This window comes from Vombatus ursinus, unplaced genomic scaffold, assembly GCF_900497805.2.
Source record: "Vombatus ursinus unplaced genomic scaffold, bare-nosed wombat genome assembly UNPS02001287.1, whole genome shotgun sequence".
Taxonomy (NCBI): domain Eukaryota; kingdom Metazoa; phylum Chordata; class Mammalia; order Diprotodontia; family Vombatidae; genus Vombatus; species Vombatus ursinus.
The window spans coordinates 17,039,052-17,056,882 of NW_020941065.1; the positions used below are offsets into that span (position 1 = coordinate 17,039,052).

General features: G+C 52.6%; 1 protein-coding gene across 1 annotated transcript in view; it reads left to right on the forward strand.

Annotated features, from left to right (window-relative positions):
• Nucleotides 1–17,831, forward strand: part of KREMEN1 (kringle containing transmembrane protein 1) — a 50,489-nt gene that overhangs the window by 8,562 nt on the left and 24,096 nt on the right. The window contains exons 2-3 of the mRNA XM_027865203.1: nt 10,635–10,797; nt 14,017–14,108. Coding sequence (XP_027721004.1) covers nt 10,635–10,797; nt 14,017–14,108 — 255 coding nt within the window. The remainder of the gene's footprint in view (nt 1–10,634; nt 10,798–14,016; nt 14,109–17,831) is intronic.

Consider the following 17,831-nt stretch of genomic DNA (forward strand, 5'->3'; position numbering starts at 1 on the left):
TGAGGGCCTGACCCTGGCTGGTGTCGGAGGGGATGAGTAAGAAAGTTCTGAGGGTGGGGAGGGGACCTGGCGACTGAACAGCTGTGTGGGGCTGGGGGCCGGGATGCTGGCAGTGTTCTGCCTGAGAGCAGAACTGAGGGAGGAGGGAGAGGGGAGGACAGAAGAGAAGAGAGGTTGTCAGAAAGGGGCCCCTCGGTTTCCCAGAAGGAGCCGGGCGGCTTTTCAGCCCGCAAGGGGATCCTCTTTCACTCCAGGCAAATACCGCCACGGTCTGGACTTGTACCAGAGCAGTTTTAGGAGGTGCACAATGGGGTGGTAGGCAGTGCCCTTTCATCGGCGGGTTCCTGACACGCAAGGTCCCATCCATCCCTCCTTCCCATGGGCATCAGGATCCTCTCCGGGTCACTGCCCCCCCCCTCGCCCGCCCCACTTGCCGGGGCCCAGCCCCTACTTTCTACTGTCACTGATTGAAACTCTGGCAAGTAGCCCGGGCATTAAACTTTTGATTGTTTAACTTGCCACAAGGGTGGGGCACTGCTTCTAGTGGGCTGGGGGGGGGCTCCCCAGTTCCCAAGTGGAATAAATGCCTGCCTCAAGTATCACCCCCTCCTTTCAGGCTGCTCAGCCTCTTGGTTCTGCAGCCCAGCATGAGGAGCCCCTTCCATGTGTGCGAGGGCTTGTTACGGGGTGCCGACCTCCATCCCCCCGCCCCCCCCACCGTGGGGGGAGAAGAGCATGTCAAGATGAGTCAGGGTGGGGCGTCACCACCAGCATGTGTGACTGGATTTTTAAAAAACTGCTTTTCATCTCTTCAAACAGATAGAAGTAATACGAAGTGTCTGCGTGGAGCCTTTAGAAACACAGCCTGCAAGTGGTGGCTGTCTTCTAGGTTGGGGCGGGCCACCAGTCCCCACGGGCCAATCCGGCCCCAGTATGTAAATTACTTGCTGCTGTTCAATCTATAAAAATTCGTCTTCAAAGAAAATTATTGGGCTGGTAAAAATATTTTTAATAATGACCACAGAAGCCATCTTTGTTTTTCTTTGATGTCCCCCTGCAGTCCCTTCTGGTTTGAATCAGATTCTTCCCACATAAAATACAGTGGAAATCTGCAGTAATAAAAGCCCTATTCCTCTGTCTAAGGGGAAGTCAACAGGATGGGGACTGTCCTTTTAAGGGTCTTTTCCCATCCCTTTCCCCAGACTCAAAGCTCCTATTACCAGTGGGTGTTTTGGCATCAGTTAAGTGCCTTCCGTCCTTCCCTCCCGCCATGTTTTGCTCTTTCATTAAAGTGTTTCTGTTGTCTAATTATATCCTTTCAATCAAATTAGAGACTGCAGCATCTGGTTAGGGGTTGTAACTGCTGCCATCTGCACCTAGTATGTACAGGCCTTTTCAGATGAGGATCAGTCAAGTTCCAAACGGCAGGAAGAGATTTGGAAAGAGTGAGGTCGGAGGGGAGGTTAACTTAAAAAGAGCGTCTTCAAAGGCTTGGGGAGCTGCCCCGTCCGCCACTGGGATGTGAGTGTGTGTGCAGGAGCTCGCTTCCCAGGCGGCGGGTGGGCGAGCTGGAGGGCTTCCACGGCCTTCCCCGCTCCGGGTTCAGACGGCACGCCGTACAGAGCCGGGCTCTGCGTGTTTGCCTGCATCGCCGTTTGGGAGATGGGGCTGAGAAGTGCAGTATCTCCCTTCCAGAGCCGTTTGGAGCATCAGATGAGAAAATACGTTGAGAATATTTTACACTTTACAGACCTTAAAGCACTGCATAAACTCAGCTGGTGCTGTTATTCTTGAGAAAGCCTCACATCGCACTGGACCATGGTTTTGGTTTTCTCCCGGGAGAAAAAAAAAATGGTCTTTGATGTCTAGTATCTGCTTCCAAATCTGGAGGGGATGTCAGGTGCCACTCAGCTGCCTCATTGTGCGTGGAGGTCTAGGCTTCAGCAGGCCGTGCCAGCAGAGCTCCAGCCCCAGAGGCTTGGCCCCATCACTGCTCGTGGTCCAGTTCTGTGAGGGCCCCACTCAGCTGCTCCTTTGATGATGAGGTCCTGGGTCAGACAGCTTGTTAAGGGGTAGCCCCATCTCAAGAAAGCCAGGAGAAGGGCCCACGGCGGGACATCCCGAGGATGGACAGGAACTGTCCTGGTAGCACGGCGTCGTTAGCCCTTCCTCGCCAGCTTCTCTCGGGCTCCTCAGTACACAAAACCAATCTCATCAGTGGCTTCTGATTGTGCTGTCCAGCCCTCCAGCCCAGCGTCGGTTCCCCTTGCTGGTGGCGGGCCCACCCGAGCTTGTGCATTAAGCCAGGAAAGCCAACCCCTGGCTCTGCCTTTGCTCCTATGGAGGGCCCTGCGTACTGCCGGGTGAGGAGGCCAGGCAGGAGACTTTGAGAGAGTGAGAGTCACGCATCTCTACCAGTTTTCAGTTGTTGTGGCTGTGACTACAGGCTCAACAAGGCGTGGAGGGATTGTGACCAAGATCAGGGAAAGAAGCGGCACCACCAGGGATAGAATCCTGACCCTTTTGCAGTGTCCAAGGAGCACACTCAGCATGGCAAGGGCCGCATTCGGTGCAGCCAGCTTCTGCCGAGGGCCTGGGTGCCAGGCAGAGACACAGCGAGAGAGGTGTTCCCAGGCCTGGCTTCCAGCCGAGCCACGTACCATCATGGGAGGCCACAGAGGCCAGGGGGCTGGATGTGGGGACGAGGACGAGGCCTGCTGGGGTCTGGAGCTAGCCGCTAGTGCTGCTTCCTCAGTTTACAGCTAAGGTCTGAGGCCTGGTGAGGACAACCAACCCCCCAAACTGCTGTCCTGTCCACGGCACTGTAGTTTAAGTCTCTGCTGTGCCTCTGATTGACCTAGGTGACCTGGGGCCAAGTGATTTCCCCTTTGTGGGCCTCAGTTTCCTCATAATGTGTAAAATGAAGGGTTTGGACCAACCACAGAGAAACTCTGTCCCAGGATACCCATTCCTCATCCTCATACAGCCAGAGGAAGGAAAAAAAAAGGTAACCAACACATCAGAGAAGTGTGTTGTTCTGTGGGGTGTTCCACACCCATGTACCCCCACTCTGCAAAGGCAGAGAGGTGGGGGAGAGGGAGGCGTCTTCTCATGGCTCTTCTTTGGGGTCGAGCAGTCAGTTTTCTACAACTGATTATTAAAGGGATGGTTGGTAAGTGTTTAGAAAAGGAAAGAAGGGCTTTGCCTTCTGCAGACAAAGACTGGATGAGGACCACTTCTCTGGGACCTTGAGGGGAATTTGCTCTGGTGAGAATGGAGCCAACAGGGCCACTGAAGGCCCTGGGCTCCAAATCAAAGCTCCTGTGGCCTCAGAGACACACATAGGGAATGTGCAGAGGGCTTAAAGAGGTGGGCATGAGGAGGGCATGAGGAGGGCCTTCCACTGGACTGGCCCATGGGCCCTGGAGCTGCCCGCTGAAGGCAGGAGACGGAGCGATACCCGCCGGGGGCAGGTGGAGGGCTAGCGGGAGCATGGCGTTCACGAGGCCGGGTGGCGAGGATTGCGCCAGTTACCCTGACTGGACCTCAGTTTGTTTGGCTGTACGATGGGAGCTCTGTCTGTCTCCTCTGCTTCCCTCACAAATTTCTGGCAGGCAGTGGTAGAGCATCTTATAAATGTCAGGTGTTCTTATTGTCCCTGCCCAGCTTCTTGGAGAATCTCCATCGCAATGGTCCTCTCAGGGGGATGCTCAAGGCTCACCGGCCCATTTTAGGACCAGAAGGGACCTTCTTTTGAGTCCCTTGAGTCCAGTCCCTCATTTTACAAACGAGAACTTGGGCCCAAAGATGGGAAGGGCTTGACCCAAGGTCCCACAGATGCTAAGGGTCTGAGGCAGGATTCGAAAACAAAGCTTTCCAACTCTCAAGCCCAGAGCTGTCTCCAAGGGGCCGCCTCCGGGGGCCGCCTCTGGGGGCCTTTGGCATTTGTGGGCCTTGGGAAAGATCCCTTGGCACTGTCTGTCGTTGGCCGTGCCCGCCCAGGGCAGGCCTGCCTTTGAATCAGACTCGGCCTTCCCAGGGTGTAGCCTCGAGAGGGATGTTCCTCTGGAGTCCCTCCCACAGGCCTCTCCTCGGCCCCTGTACTCAGCACTTCAAAGATCCCTGACTTCATCAGACTCAGTTCAGTCTCCTCGCCCTTTGATGAGTCGCTGTGGCCAAAAAAATTCCATCGTTTGGTGGCCGGTCTTGTGGTGGTGAGCAGCCTCTCCAAACGTGGCGCGGTCCATCTTTGGGTGGCGGACATTGGCTCTGTTGTGGGGATTGTGCTTTCAGCCCTTCCGGCTTTGGGGGGTGGGGTCCGCCGGGGCTTGCGTCCTAGAGGCAGGCCCTCCGAGAGCCCAGCATCACCTGTGGGAGCTTTAGTGGAAGCTGTGGCTCTCAGATCCCCTGGGAGTCTGGGCTGGCTGAGAGCGGCCCCTCTGGCATCTGGAGCCCCCGCCCTCTGCATGGAGCCTTGTTGGTTCTGCCCTCAACAAAGGAAATGGCTTCTTTAGCGTCCTGAGTTTAAGGTGGCTGCCCCAAAGACTGCCATTCCTTTACTTAGCAAGAGTCCTGTTGTCTTATTCATAGTTAATGTTTTCTGTGTCAGTGGAGTTGGTTTGACATCTAAGTATTTAAAGGAAGTAGGAGATGCTTGCTGCTGGAAGAGGGGCTGTACTGTGTGGGTGGACAGGCCATCGAAGCCCCCAATTATCAGCATTCACTGACAATTCAGGGCCCGCTGCCATCTGAGCTCCTGTGATGAAGATCAAGGAACCAGGAAAGTGAGTGTCCTTGACCTTTCCTCCCTCCCCGAAGGGGACAGCTGACATTTCTGTAGGGCCACTTGAGAGCCTCTCCCAGCATCCTAGGGAAGAAGGGTTTGCAGGGATTATTGGCCCCCAAGGGAGGCAGCTCAGGGACCTGCCAGCCCAGGGTCAGAGGCAGGATTCCAGCACAATTCCTCCTGACTCCACAAGGTTGTGATGCCTCTCCGGAAAGCAAAGTGAAGGAGCATTTTAGTAAGATCCAGTGAGAATTAGGTTGCCTCCATCTTTATCCATGTTTTGTTTTGTTACTCATGTGGGTGCATGGAGAATCTGCCCCTCTGTTCCATTTTCTCGACCAAGCCTCTTAGGTTCTTGTGTGTCCTGGCCCCTTCTGTGGCCTGGTGACGCCCATAGCCCTTCTCAGAAGAAAGCTTTAAATGCATGAAATGAAAAACAGAGGATTGCCAAGGGAACCAATCAAATCAAAATACAGTTTCAATTTACACATCTATATCTATCTATCTATATTGTTTTTTCTTTCTTTTTTTTTAAGGCAGTTGGGGTTAAGTGACACAGCTAGTAAGTGTCAAGTGTTTGGTCTGAGGCTGGATTTGAACTCAGGTCCTCCTGACTTCAGGGCTGGTGCTCTATCCACTGCGCCACCTAGCCGCCCCCTATCTATCTATATTAAAAAAAAATAAAAAAGGTCATGGACCCCTGTTTAAGAACCCCTGAACCTAGACTAACTATAGAATTCTCAAGTGAACAAAACAGTAGATTGCTCCCTCATCAGAGATCCTAGATCGTATCACACCGTACATCATAGATCTGGAGTGGGAAGGGACTTCCTCTCCTTTATTTTACAGATGAGGAAACTGAGGCCCATGGAGGTTAAATGACTTGCTTAGGGTCTCTCAGGTCATGAGCACCAGAGGCGAGATTTGAACCCCGGTCCTCTGACTTCAGAACAAGGACTCTTTCCCCTGTGCCACAGAGGTTGTAGCAGTGATTTGTGGTTAATTATGGAGTGGACAAGGCAACCTCCATGGTCATGCAGAATCCTTAAGATCCTATGGACATTAGCCTCCAGGGTGGCTGCCTGAATCTTAGGCTAATTTGTTAGTTTACATTTTTTGATGAAGAATTGTCTATGACCTTAAAAGTATGAAGGGTGAAGCCTCTGACGTGTGTGTGAGTTGGGCGTATCTATTTAGAGCAGAAAGGGAACTCAGAATCAACAACAAGCATTTATTAAGCACTTACAGTATTAGCTTACCCAATGTGGCTCCCTAGTTTTCAGCTGAAGTAACTGAGGCCAGAAAAGTTCAGTGAGTTGCCTAAAGTTACACAGGAAGGCCAATGTTCGAACTCAGGTTGCCTGACCCAAAACCTGGAGCTGTTTCCATCCCCACAAGGTATGCTTCAGGAACATTTGTATGGTGTATTTGAGGCTGTGACTAGCTTTTCCAGGTGGGTTAGTAAGAAGAGCCCCAGATTTAGAGTCTGAGGACCTGGGTTCAAAGCTTGGCTCCTCTGCACATATCCTTGAACAGTCATTCCATTCCTTTCTCTCCCCCCCTCCACACCGGCCCCTCCCCACCCCCGCCAATTTCCTCTTAGTGAAATGAAAGGATTGGATTAGATCATTTCTAAAGTCCATCCTAGCCCTAAATTCTCTGATTAATGAATAGCTACTGTCCTCACTTGCATCATTTCCCGACCTTTAGTTGGATTCTGTGTTTTTCAATCTCCGTGGGAAAACCACTTGAAACTGGAAGTTCCTAGGAGCAGCGATTAATGTTGTCTGTGCCCCCAACACCTGCTCTGTCCCTGCTCCATTACCATCAAATATGGATCGTGCTTCAGCTTGGAGGCTTCATTTAGTGCTGTAAGAAAAATACCAAAGGTTGTCTCCCCTCTCCCTCCAGATAATGCTTAATCTCTGTAATTTACCCACAGATCACAAAGTTCTGAGTGGCCAAGCAGGAATCACTTACAGTGTTGTGAAGGAAGGTTTTGGGAGGCCCAGGCCAAATGGTGTGAGAGCCAGGCTCAGACACTTCCTATTGAAAGACCCTGGGCAGGTCACATTACTTCTCTGAGCTTCCATTTCCTCATCTGAAAAGCAAGGGGATTGGACTGGATGACCGCTCAAGTCCTTTCCAAACCTATGCTCTTGAGCAGCAATAGATACTAAAATAAGCCACCTTCATAAAGGGTCCGTGGAGTCATCAGAAGGCTATGCTCACCCACAGAAAGCATGCTTTCTTTACCCATGGTGCTGAGACCACACAGAACGAATTTTATCAGATGAGTGTGTTCAGGAGAAGTGTGTTTGGCCATAACCTTGTGATGGAGCTTTCTTGAAAAAGACCTTGTCCATCTTGACTGGGTTTCATCCATCCATTCATGCCCATTCAAAGAGCTCATTTTCTCCTGCCCCCGAAACACTTGGTCATCTTTTCGGGTAAGGCCTCCATATCTAAAGCAATTCTCTCCTCCCCATCTGTCTCTAAGACGTAGCATGTCCAGTCTGGTCAAGCTCATTTGCCAAGAGCTCTGGTAACTTGGGCTCTTGCTAACACTTATAATTGTTCCATATTTGCACTTCTGTGATTTGGATAGCATACAGAATGGACCCAGAGATTCTTATCTTCTTTGGAGGGGGAGCTTGTGAACGTTTCACAACATTAATGGCTGAAGCCAGGATTATTTCCATTAATTGCATTCCAAGAAGCCCCCTCATTTTCACTGGCTTATCCCCTTTTCTTCCCCACCTCCCCAGGGGTGTATTAGAAATCGTTTTGTAAAGGGCCAGGTTGCCTGTTACAGCCTAATTCCCACCATGGGGAGTCTCCCTGACTTGTTGAAGACTGCCTGCAATTCCTGTTAATTTTCCTGTGCAGAAAAATAGAGAAAAGTCTGTGAACTTTCAATATCTGTGTGTCAGAATTCTAGATACGGATGTAATGATATGTCATGTCGTTTGGGGGGCTTCCTTCCTAATAAGTAGTTCTTTTAATTTTCCTGTTTTAACCCATTTGGGGCATGCTAACTGATGAAGTCTAATTCTGATTTTGGTAGATAACTAGTAATAATAAAGAATTGAGACACCCCACATCTAATCACAGTAGTTAAGATTCATTGCCTATTCCCTCATAAAATAGATTTTAGTTTTGGAAATGAAGGCAAATGAGGAAATTCTCTTGTTCCTATTAAGGGTACTTTCCAGTGTTGGAAATTTTTTGAAAGATTGTTCACTATTCTAAGAAAGACATCGCTTGACCCTCCTGGGTCTAAAGCCCCCAGATTTTTTTTCAACGGAGCAGCTGTCTAGCTCTGGGTTAACTTCTTGATCCCTATTAAATGTGGCCGTATTAGATTCAGCCCAGAGCTAAGCTTTGTCTTCAGCTTTTGCCCCAGGAGCCTTTTGTGTCTAGGGCAATTGGACCCACTTATAGGGTCAGTGGAGAAGAGTAAGAAGGCCCTTAGAGTTAAGACTTCTTACGTTGGTTGTTCCATCCCCTAAGACGACTTCTGTTATCTAAGAGCTTCTGATTTTCAAGTGCGTGCTTTTTGCTAGGCTTTGGAGACTTGGGGCATTGAAGGATGGGTCTTACACATAAAAATTGTTTATCCTGAATCCATTAAAGGGGGCCACCCCAGTTTGGATGGAAGCTCAAGACTGTGTTCTAGGTATTCAGATACCTAACCAGGAAGGGCTTAAGAGGTCCTTGCAAAGTTTGAAATCTGTCCTGTGGAAGAAACATAGGTCCTGTGGCCAATCCTAGGTTTCTACCAGACTGTTCCACCTACTAAATCCCCAATAGAAGGGTTAGAGCTGATAGAGAAGCATGATGTGTAATAGAGAAGAAAAAGAAATTAGCTATGGAAGGGAGGGGAAAGTGAGTCATTTCCTAGCCTCCAAAGGTTCCCCAGTTTTCAGTGTTATGCATGTGGAAGGAGGAGGCATGGGGTGATGAAGGTAATAAGACAAGTGGGGTAGCTTTCTCAGCTCCCTTTTACGTGCTCTCTTTCTTCGTTAGAATGTAAGCTCCTTGAGGCCAGGGACTGTCTTTCTTTTGGCTTGTATTTGTATCCCCAGCACTTAGCATGCTGGTACCTGGTGCCTGGTACATGGTAAGGTTGTTGACTGACTAACCTTGGGTATGTCAGGTTCCTTTTCTGGGGGATTGGACAGGTATACCAGTAACACCTCAGCAAACCACTGAGAATGGAATGACTCCCTCCTCAGAGTATGTGTTGGCCTCATCGTGGTGCGACTTTTAGTAAAAAGAAGGTGGGGAGAGGAAGACCCATGTTACCTAGCACACATTCTGATGTGTTGATGACACCAAGACCAGGCGTCACTTGCCTTGCCAGAACTCACAGGACTTGTTCTGGTCTGTTTTTCCTCATCTTCTCTCATAGTTGGCATTCACAGGAAAATGGTAATGGGCAGCAGTTGGTCTGATGTTCATAGAATCAAAACTAGAAGGAAATTAGTGATAGGAGGCAGTGTTGCCCAGTGGAAAGAACACTTTGCTGATGAGGAAACTGAGGTCCAGAGAAGAGAGGTGACTTCTCTAAGGGCAGCAGAGCCAGGGACTAGAAGCAGGTCTGCCAGTCAAGGGCCCCTTCACACACCAGCCAACTCCCCAGTTTGCCTTGGATGCCTCCCCCTTGCCCACACTTCCATTCATGCATGAAGCTAGTCCACTGAAGGTGGGCTTTGTGTGAAAGTTGTTGTGCCAACCTAAATAACTTGGGCTGTGGGCATGGTGGGGCAGCCAGCTCATTCTTCTGACCCAGAGAATTGGGTGGTTCCGGTCAAAGCACAGCCCTCGGGTGCTGATTGGGGAAATGGGCTCTTCCAAACATAGTTTTTGAATGACCAAAATGCTCCGCAAAATGCTTTCCAGAAGAATGTGGCCAATGGGGTTGGGGTTGGGGCTGGGGCAAGCCCGTGGCCCCAGAAAGGAAAGCTGGCTGCTGTCTGGGTCTTTAGTCCCAGGAGTCAGAGAAGGAGGGCAAAGATCAGAAAAGGAAGGAGGTGAGACCTGAAGCTGTGACTAGCTGTGACCCAAGGCATGCTTGAAGCTGCTGCCCTTTTAGCTAATACATCAATTACTGTTTCTTTGCTGTGTATTTGTCACGAACCCTTCTGGGTTTAATACATTCAGGGACAAAAAGCCGTTGGCCTGAGATCTGAGGTAGCCTGCACACCTTGCCGTTTTGGTCAGTGAGGGTCTCCTAGGGACCGATGCTCCTGGGCATTTACAGAATGAAGGCCGAGGGAGAGCCCTGGCCCGGACCCTCGCTCCTGTTTGTCCTGCACCCCTGCACCTCCATCCCCAACTCTGTAGGGAGGACTGTTCCTCATTACCAGGGAATTTGAGTCATTCCCCTACTTGTGTGATTGGGATACCGAAACATTTCTGTATGCGAGGGGCTGATTGAATCCAAGTGTCAGGGCTGCCTCTCGGGCTTGGAGGGAATGCCGAGCTACAGCTGGGAGACCTGGTTTTAGTTACTACACAAAGGCACTGGCAAGAGCCATGACCCCCTCCAAGTACCCAGAATTCCAGAGGAGGGTCTGCTGCCAACTCTTCCCAGATCAGGGTTTCCTGGTTCATTCTGAGGGCCCCCCCACATCTGTCTTTGGTCAGTACCGGCTTCTCCGTCACCCCAGGCGGGCATCCCTCATGTCCCCGGTGCTGCCCAGCAGCTGCAGCGAGACGCACCTGCACCCCCACCCCACCCCCCAGTCACAGGCTCCCAGTTCAACAGAGTCAGCTGAGCAGTGGTGCGCGGGGAGGACAAGGCTGGTCTGAGGCATCACCTCCTGTTTCTTCTTCCTTCTAGAATGTTTCACAGCAAACGGAGTCGACTACAGAGGCAGGCAGAACTGGACGGCACCGCACGGAGGGAAGGCCTGCCTCTTCTGGAACGAGACCTTCCAGCACCCCTACAACACACTGAAGTACCCTCATGGAGAGGGGGGCCTGGGGGACCACAACTACTGCAGGTGAGGGGCCAGGGCCAGGGAGCAGCCGCTTGGTGCTGTGAGAAGAGCGTGGGGGGTGGAGGTGTGGAACCTGCGTTCAAATCCTGGCTCTGCCCCCTTCTCCCCGGGTGGCTGTGGGCAAGGCCTTCCTTCTGGACCTCCGTTCCAGCTCTGTGACTCGAGGGGCTCATCCTAACAGAGCCCTGAGGTCCCTGCCGTCTCTCAGTCTGTGACCCTTGGGAGTCTGTGATCACGAGGACCCGTTTTGTCCATCCTCCTTGCCATCCAACTTGGGCTCCTGATAGACTGGCTTCGGCTGTGGCTTCGCCAAACCAGATGTGTGCAGGCGGTGGGGAGAACGCTGGACCCTGAGTCATACAGGCCTAGGTTCAGATCCTGCTTCTGACATCATGAGTATGGCAAGTCACCGACCCCTCTGGGTTTTAGCTCCCTTGTCCATCTGGGAAATGGGAGCATGAAACCTCTAGTAGCTGAGCCCTCGGGCTATTGTGTCACTTTCAAATGAGAGAGCAGGGATGGGGTCCTATGGACACCCATGCCGTGATTTCTGGGCCCCAGGCTGCTCAGGACAGCCTGGGGGCAGCTGTCGCTCTTAATCAGACTGGCTGTGTTTGCCCATTGGCTGGGCGGGTTCTCGGCCCGCGGGGGCTGAAGAGGCCGAGGGCTTTGGGCCACAGCTGTGTGCACTCACCCTGCACTTGAGGTACTAGGCACAAGACCGTGGTAACTTGATTCATGGCTCAGGAATTTATAGCATTTAATTATTAGAACAGGTGCAAAAGCAACACTTCCCGGGCTGTTAGAAGAGGGAAGCAGTGGCTTCTGGGGGTGTCCCCTGAACCGCCCCACCCCACCCCGTTTACCCAGCTTGGCCCCTCAGCCCCAGACTGGCCCCCATTTCCCTGCTAGGCTCCTGTCGTGGCCCTGGGCACACAGGGCAGGCGTGGGCCTTGCCCTTTCCCCCTGCCTGGTCCTCACTGTCCTGTCTCCTGCAGTCCCCCAGGGTTGCCTGAATGTCAATGATCCAGACCTGTGGCAGGCCTTAGAGGCCTAGGCCAACACCCTAGCTTCGAATAGCGGGGGACTATCAGGCAGGGTCTGAATCCAGGTCCTCAACCCCAGTTTTCTGTTTTGCTTGCTGGAGAATGGCTTGCTAACCAGACGGGTCTGCCCCAGTTTTCTGCTTTCATCTGCCTGGAAAGTAACTCTGAATATCCATCAAGACTGTTCTTTTTACCTGATGCTTCTGAGCCAGTAGTGAGTGGTGAGGAGCGAGGCTGAGACCCATTAATCAGTAACGGTTATGCAGAATGCAGTGAGACCACCTGGGCAAGGGACCAGCCAGCCCCAGCACCTCCCAGCCGGCCAGGCCCCAGCAGCGAGGGCCCCCAGCCCCCCTCGCCGCTGCCCTGCCCCTCACCCCAGCCCCAGGTGCGGGGAAGACTGACCGCACCAGACCTGAATTACAAGTTCCTACTTCAAACAAGGGGGAGCCGCCCACAGCTTCCTCCCTCAGTGGAGGGAGTCAGATGCCCTTGGTTCTTGGAGGTGAAGCCGCTCTGATGGCGTGCCTGGTGCCTGGTGCCCAGGACTTCAGGATGAGGGCTTGTCTCCGAGGGCTTCGCTAAAGAGGGCTGCACTAAAGGACGCAGCTGAGCAAAGCCCTTGGCTGAAAGGGGTGGAACCGATGGTGGCTCCAGCTGGCATTTCAGGGAGGCTCTGTACCTCCTGGCCGCTTGGATTTCTCTGCCAGAGACACCCAACCCCCTGTTTATCTTAGGCACCGGCTTGGACCTGTTCAGTTGGAGGTGTCTGAGAGATGGAGAATGCTCCTTGAGGTCTCAGTATCAGAGGGAGGAGCAGGGCTGGCCGGGGCCCCTGCCTTTGGGCCCAGGAATCAAGGGCCCCATTGTACTCTGGGAAGGCTTATCTTGCAGCCGGAGTCAGGCACACAATAGGCTTATCCCCCTCGGCCCGATAGGGGCTGCTCTGAGGCTGGAGGCACCAGGCCCCAGGGCCACGGTGCCCATTTCCGGCCCCACTGGAGGGTCAGCTTTCCAGTGTCCTGGGTCTGGATAAAAGAACACGGAGAGGAACCAGGGAAGGGAGAGCTTCCAGTGCCCCTACACCACCTGCCAGTTCTCAGCATACTGTCACATTCCTCTCCGTAGTTTCTGGTGACTTTGAAGGAAGCATAAAAATGAAACAAAACTTTTACTGGAAAGAAATCAGAGTCGAGATCGTGTAGTCAGCCTGAGAATTTGGCCTTGTGGCTGCTTTCAGGTGGAGGTCTGGCCTGAATGCCCCTGCTGTGTGGCCCATGAAACCCCAGCGGACCTACCCTCAGCATGGGTCACCAAGGCCGCTGTCCTGTGGCATTCCCCCTTTTCCTGATTGATTTGGCATCACCGAGTGATAAAACTTTAGAGCTGGAAAGAACCTCAGAGGCGTCCCATCCAACCTTTCCCCTTCCCAGGTGACGACGGGAAATTCGTTCTCTTTCTCCCAAGGCATCCCGTTTCACTTTGGGACATCTCTGGCTATATGGGGCTCGTAAGGCCCTAGCTGCAGATCTGGGAGGGGCCTTGGAGGCCACTGAGGCCAAGTCCGCCGTGTCACAGGGGAGGATGCTGAGGCCCAGGGTGTCTCGGTCACTCGCCCATCAGTCCCAAGAAGCAAGGCAGAGTGTGCTTAGTCCTTCTTCCGCGTCTTCTAACAGAGTGACTTTGGCCTCCCTCCACGCCCTGTCCCTTCCTCTCCAGGCTGAGGGTTCCTGGTTCTTCAGCCATTGCTAGTGTGACGGCATTGCCTCAGCTCTTCTCCCCTGTTACCCTTCTGAGCACACTCCCGGTTGTCAGCGACCTTCCTAAAGTGTGGTTCCCAGAACTGAACACAGTACCCTGGCTGTGGTCTGCTCGGGGCAGAGGACAGCCCTTGTTCTGGGATGGCCCCCTCTAAGTGCAGGCTGCAGTACCAGCTAGACCACAATAGTCACCTCCCGAAGGCTAGCTCATGACTCTGGAATTGTGCAGAGATGTTCCCTTCCCCCTTTCCCAGCTTCCTCCAAAACAGCCCGCCATGGGCGTAGATGCCATGGCTCCTGTGCCAGTGGGGGCCTGCAGCAAGGGGGGGTGTCCAGAATAAGGAGGCCAAAGGAGCGAAGCCAGAAATATCACTGACAAGGCCTGAAATGGGATTCTGTGTCTTCTTCCCCAACAGGAACCCTGACGGAGATGTAAGTCCCTGGTGCTACGTAGCCGAGCATGAGGATGGCGTCTACTGGAAATACTGTGAGATCCCAGCTTGTCAGAGTAAGCCAATGGTGGGGTAGGGGACAGGGGTGCTGCATGCTGGACATCATGAGCTTGGGGCCAGACTCCTGGCTCTGGTGATGGATGAGAAGGCACCTGGTCCCCGGGGTGGGGGTTCTCTTCAAAACCCCCAAGATTTGCACAGTTCCCACCAAGGCCTGTTCCAGTGTTGACCATCTTCATAACACACTCGACCTGTGTCTCAGCTGTTGAGTTTCTTTTCTTTGTCCTTTTTGGGAACAGAAAGCAGCTGTTGGATCAGTAACTGGGGGGCTTGTGCTTTCAGGGTGTGGGCATTCCCTCCACCAGCTCAGATCACAGCTCACACTCTCCCCCTCAGCATCTCACTAGATGGTCTGCAAAGGTGCTCTGGGCCCAAAGTCATCTGCTCCAGGCAGGCCTGGGGCAGCTGGGAGAGAGGGATGGAGTCCTAGGCTTCCTTCGAGTCAGGAGGCATGAGCTCAAGCCCCTCCCCACACATGGCAATGGGGCCATCATGGGCAAGTGGCCTCATCTCTGTGAATTTAGTTTTCTCATCCACAAAATGGGCTGATAATGCTTGTACTCCTTACTTCACAAGGTGGTTAAAGGTGGACCCTGAAACTTACCTCATTTAGCCATATCTGGGGGAGGTGTTAGCCCTGCTTCCTCTCCCCGCACCCAGTAGCCTAATAAATTACAGTGATGACCAAGTCAGGGGAGAGGCAGTGGAAAGATCTCTGGCCTGGAAGCCAAAGAAGTGGGTCCCAGTACCCCCTCCGGGGGCCCTTGGGCAGCTCTGCCTGCGGGCCCTCAGGTTCTCTATCTGCAGAATGGGAGGACTGGCCTGCATGTCTTCTGAGGTCCCTTATAGTCACACTGCTGAGGACTCAGTACTCTCATGGGGCTCTGACCAGCCTAGGGCCTGGGGAGCCAGACTGTCTCCAATGCCTCCCAGAAGTCAGAGTTGTTTGCATTTGCCGGTGGTTGGAAAATTGTCCAGAGAGTGAGAAGCCAGCCCCAAACTTGCTGAAATTCCAGGCCTGTTTTCTAATTTTTTCATCTCACCTTTGGAAAAACTTGAGTTCCTTTCCTGTTACTTAGCCCAAAATCATCAGTTTGGAATTATTTACTGCCTTGGATTTCCTTGGACAAATGAGCTTTCCCCTCTGTGCCTGTTTGCACATCTGTAAAAATAAAACATTGAAAAATTAGTGTCTTGGGGGTCCGTCCCAGCTCAAGGACCCTGGGTTCTGTGACTTCTTGTCTCCTGGGCTTTGTGCATCTCTGACTCTGGCGGGGAAGATGGGCGCCTCCATCCACTCCCTCTGAGAGCCCCCAAAGAACCACAGGCTTCATCCCAAGTGATGGGGAACGCTACACTCTTAGCACTGGAAGGAGCCAATGGAATCCTCCGGGCCGGCCTCTGGTGCCCTGACTCATGACCTCAGCCCAAGCGTCTCGTGGTGACCTGCTCTTCCATGATGCCCGTTTGGACTGGTTCACTTAGCTGTGCGCTTGCTTCTGCTGTCCCCATTCTCCTAGTCACCTGCCCGCAGTATGCAGAGGCCGGGTCCCATGTACAGGGCATTGGGGGTGGGGGAGGGACAAAGTCTCTGACCAGGTCTTCAGAATCGCCCTTCCTGCTCTGGCTGCTCCCTGAGCTTCTCCCCTGGTCTGATTGCTCTTTCGTGCCCACCGGTGTCCAAGACCACCCCCTTCCCCACCGCTGGAGCCTGGCCGAGTTCCTCTTCCCACCTGTGCATCATCATTCATTCACAAAGCCGAGAACACTGTCAGGGAGGAGCCCTTTTCCTCAGGCGCTCAGTCAAGTTTAAAAATGGAAAACATATCTCTTGGCTCTCATCGTTTCTGGAGGAATGAGAAGAGAACAGATTGTCCTCGGTCCATTTGTTCTGCACAAAGATAGCCTTTTAGTGCTGGCTGGAGTCTGAGCTGGGGAAGAGGGGATCAGCATCTGGAGTCTCGTCTGCCCCTCCCAGGCGGGCACGGCCCTGTGGAGCCTGGGCTCTGGGGGAAGGAGCTGCAGCAGTGTGGGCCAGGCTGCCCAGATTGTGCCCTTCCGGTTCTGAATGCCAATGTGATGGGGCTCCATCGTCCTGAGGAGAAAAGCTCAGTGGCATTTGGGCGCTTTCCCATTTTCAGGAGCCCTCACAAAGCCCCACCTTGTAACCCTGAAGGAGTTTGTGGGTGGAATTTGCCCTCATTTGCACAGAAGAGTGTGTTTCCTTGGAGGTTTGGGGGTGCTTAGCTGTTGAAAAGACCTCTTCCTTCAGGCTGAGACCCACAGGGAAAGCCAGCAGCCTCCCCATTCTGCTCTGGGAAGGACATCTTAGTGTCTGATGAGCACAGTGGAGACCCTCTCTGGTGCCTCTGCTCTGGTCAGAGACCTTGCTAATTGCCCAGAGCACCCGATATAGCCCCAGCCTGACTATTTTAGGCCCAGTTTGCCCTATTTATGGACAAGGAGTCATAATTTTCCTGAATAACACTCCTCCTCTGCCTGAAGCCCGTCTTTCATTAAACTGATCATATGGGGAAATGCCTTGGCTATGATCAGATCTCTGGAAAGTTCCTGTCTGCCCAGAGCGGACCCAGCAGGAATTGGGGACAGTAATGTTTATGGACAAAGGCAAGTGGCTGAACAGGGTCGGGGGGGGGTCCCTTCTCTACAGCTTATGAGGGAGGGTGCTGACAAACAGGTGGGGAGGCCAAACTGTATGTGCTTGTGACTTGCCGAGAATAATCTGCCCTTCCCGCCAAAAGAAAAACCCAGAGGAAGTTGGGCCAGCCTCCCCAAATCCACTCGCCAGCACATTTCTCGGCGGCCTTCTTGTGGCCAGAGGGATGATGATGTATTTCGATATCCAAGACTCACGGACGGCAGACCACCGACCTCACCACCTCTTCCTCCAGTGGGGTCTTTGAGTCAAGGGGATTTGATGGTGGAGGGGGTCAGTCACATGACTTCCTGTCCACTGACATGAAACCTGGCTTGTCTGCACATCCCGTCCACCCTGGCAGGCCCTCCGCCCTCGCCACTGACTATTGAGAGAGAGCAGACCAGGAATGGGCGCACTTTCTGCTCACCATTTCCCTTTGTGAGCGAGGTCCCCAGAAAGTCTTCTCATAGCTGAATGAACACCCTAGAAGTGGTCTTTATGAGAGTTTTCATCCCAAAGGGTGCCATTTCATCAATCAACCATCTGCTAGCTTTAATTAATTGCCTGCTTCTCCCCAGCAGCATGCTAAGTGTCTTGGGATACCAAGACAGCACCCATCTCATCTACACGAGTCCTTCTCATCATCATAGGATCGGAAATAAGAATATGCCAGGTCTAGCTCTGTAATAATCAGCATGGTTTATGCTTATCCAGCTCTTTATAAAGTGCTTACTATAATTCCTCTGTCTCTCCATGTCCCACCTGTGTGCTTTTGCACGGGCTGTGCCCTGTGCGCGGAGTGCCTGCCCTCTTCACCTCAGGCTCTGAGAATCAGTCCCTGATTCCCTTCAAGCTTTAGCTCAAAGGCCATCAGGCCTACCCTGATCCTCCTCTCAGTGATCTCCCCTCAAACTCTTATGGAATTGAGGGTCAGGATCACCTTACTTTATGTGTGCCACCAGCACCCACATAAAGTACTTGTTTAATAAATGCTTGTTGATCACTCGGTTCTAAATTTGCAGGTTGGCCCAAACTACGGTCAATTTGCTTTTTAAATGCC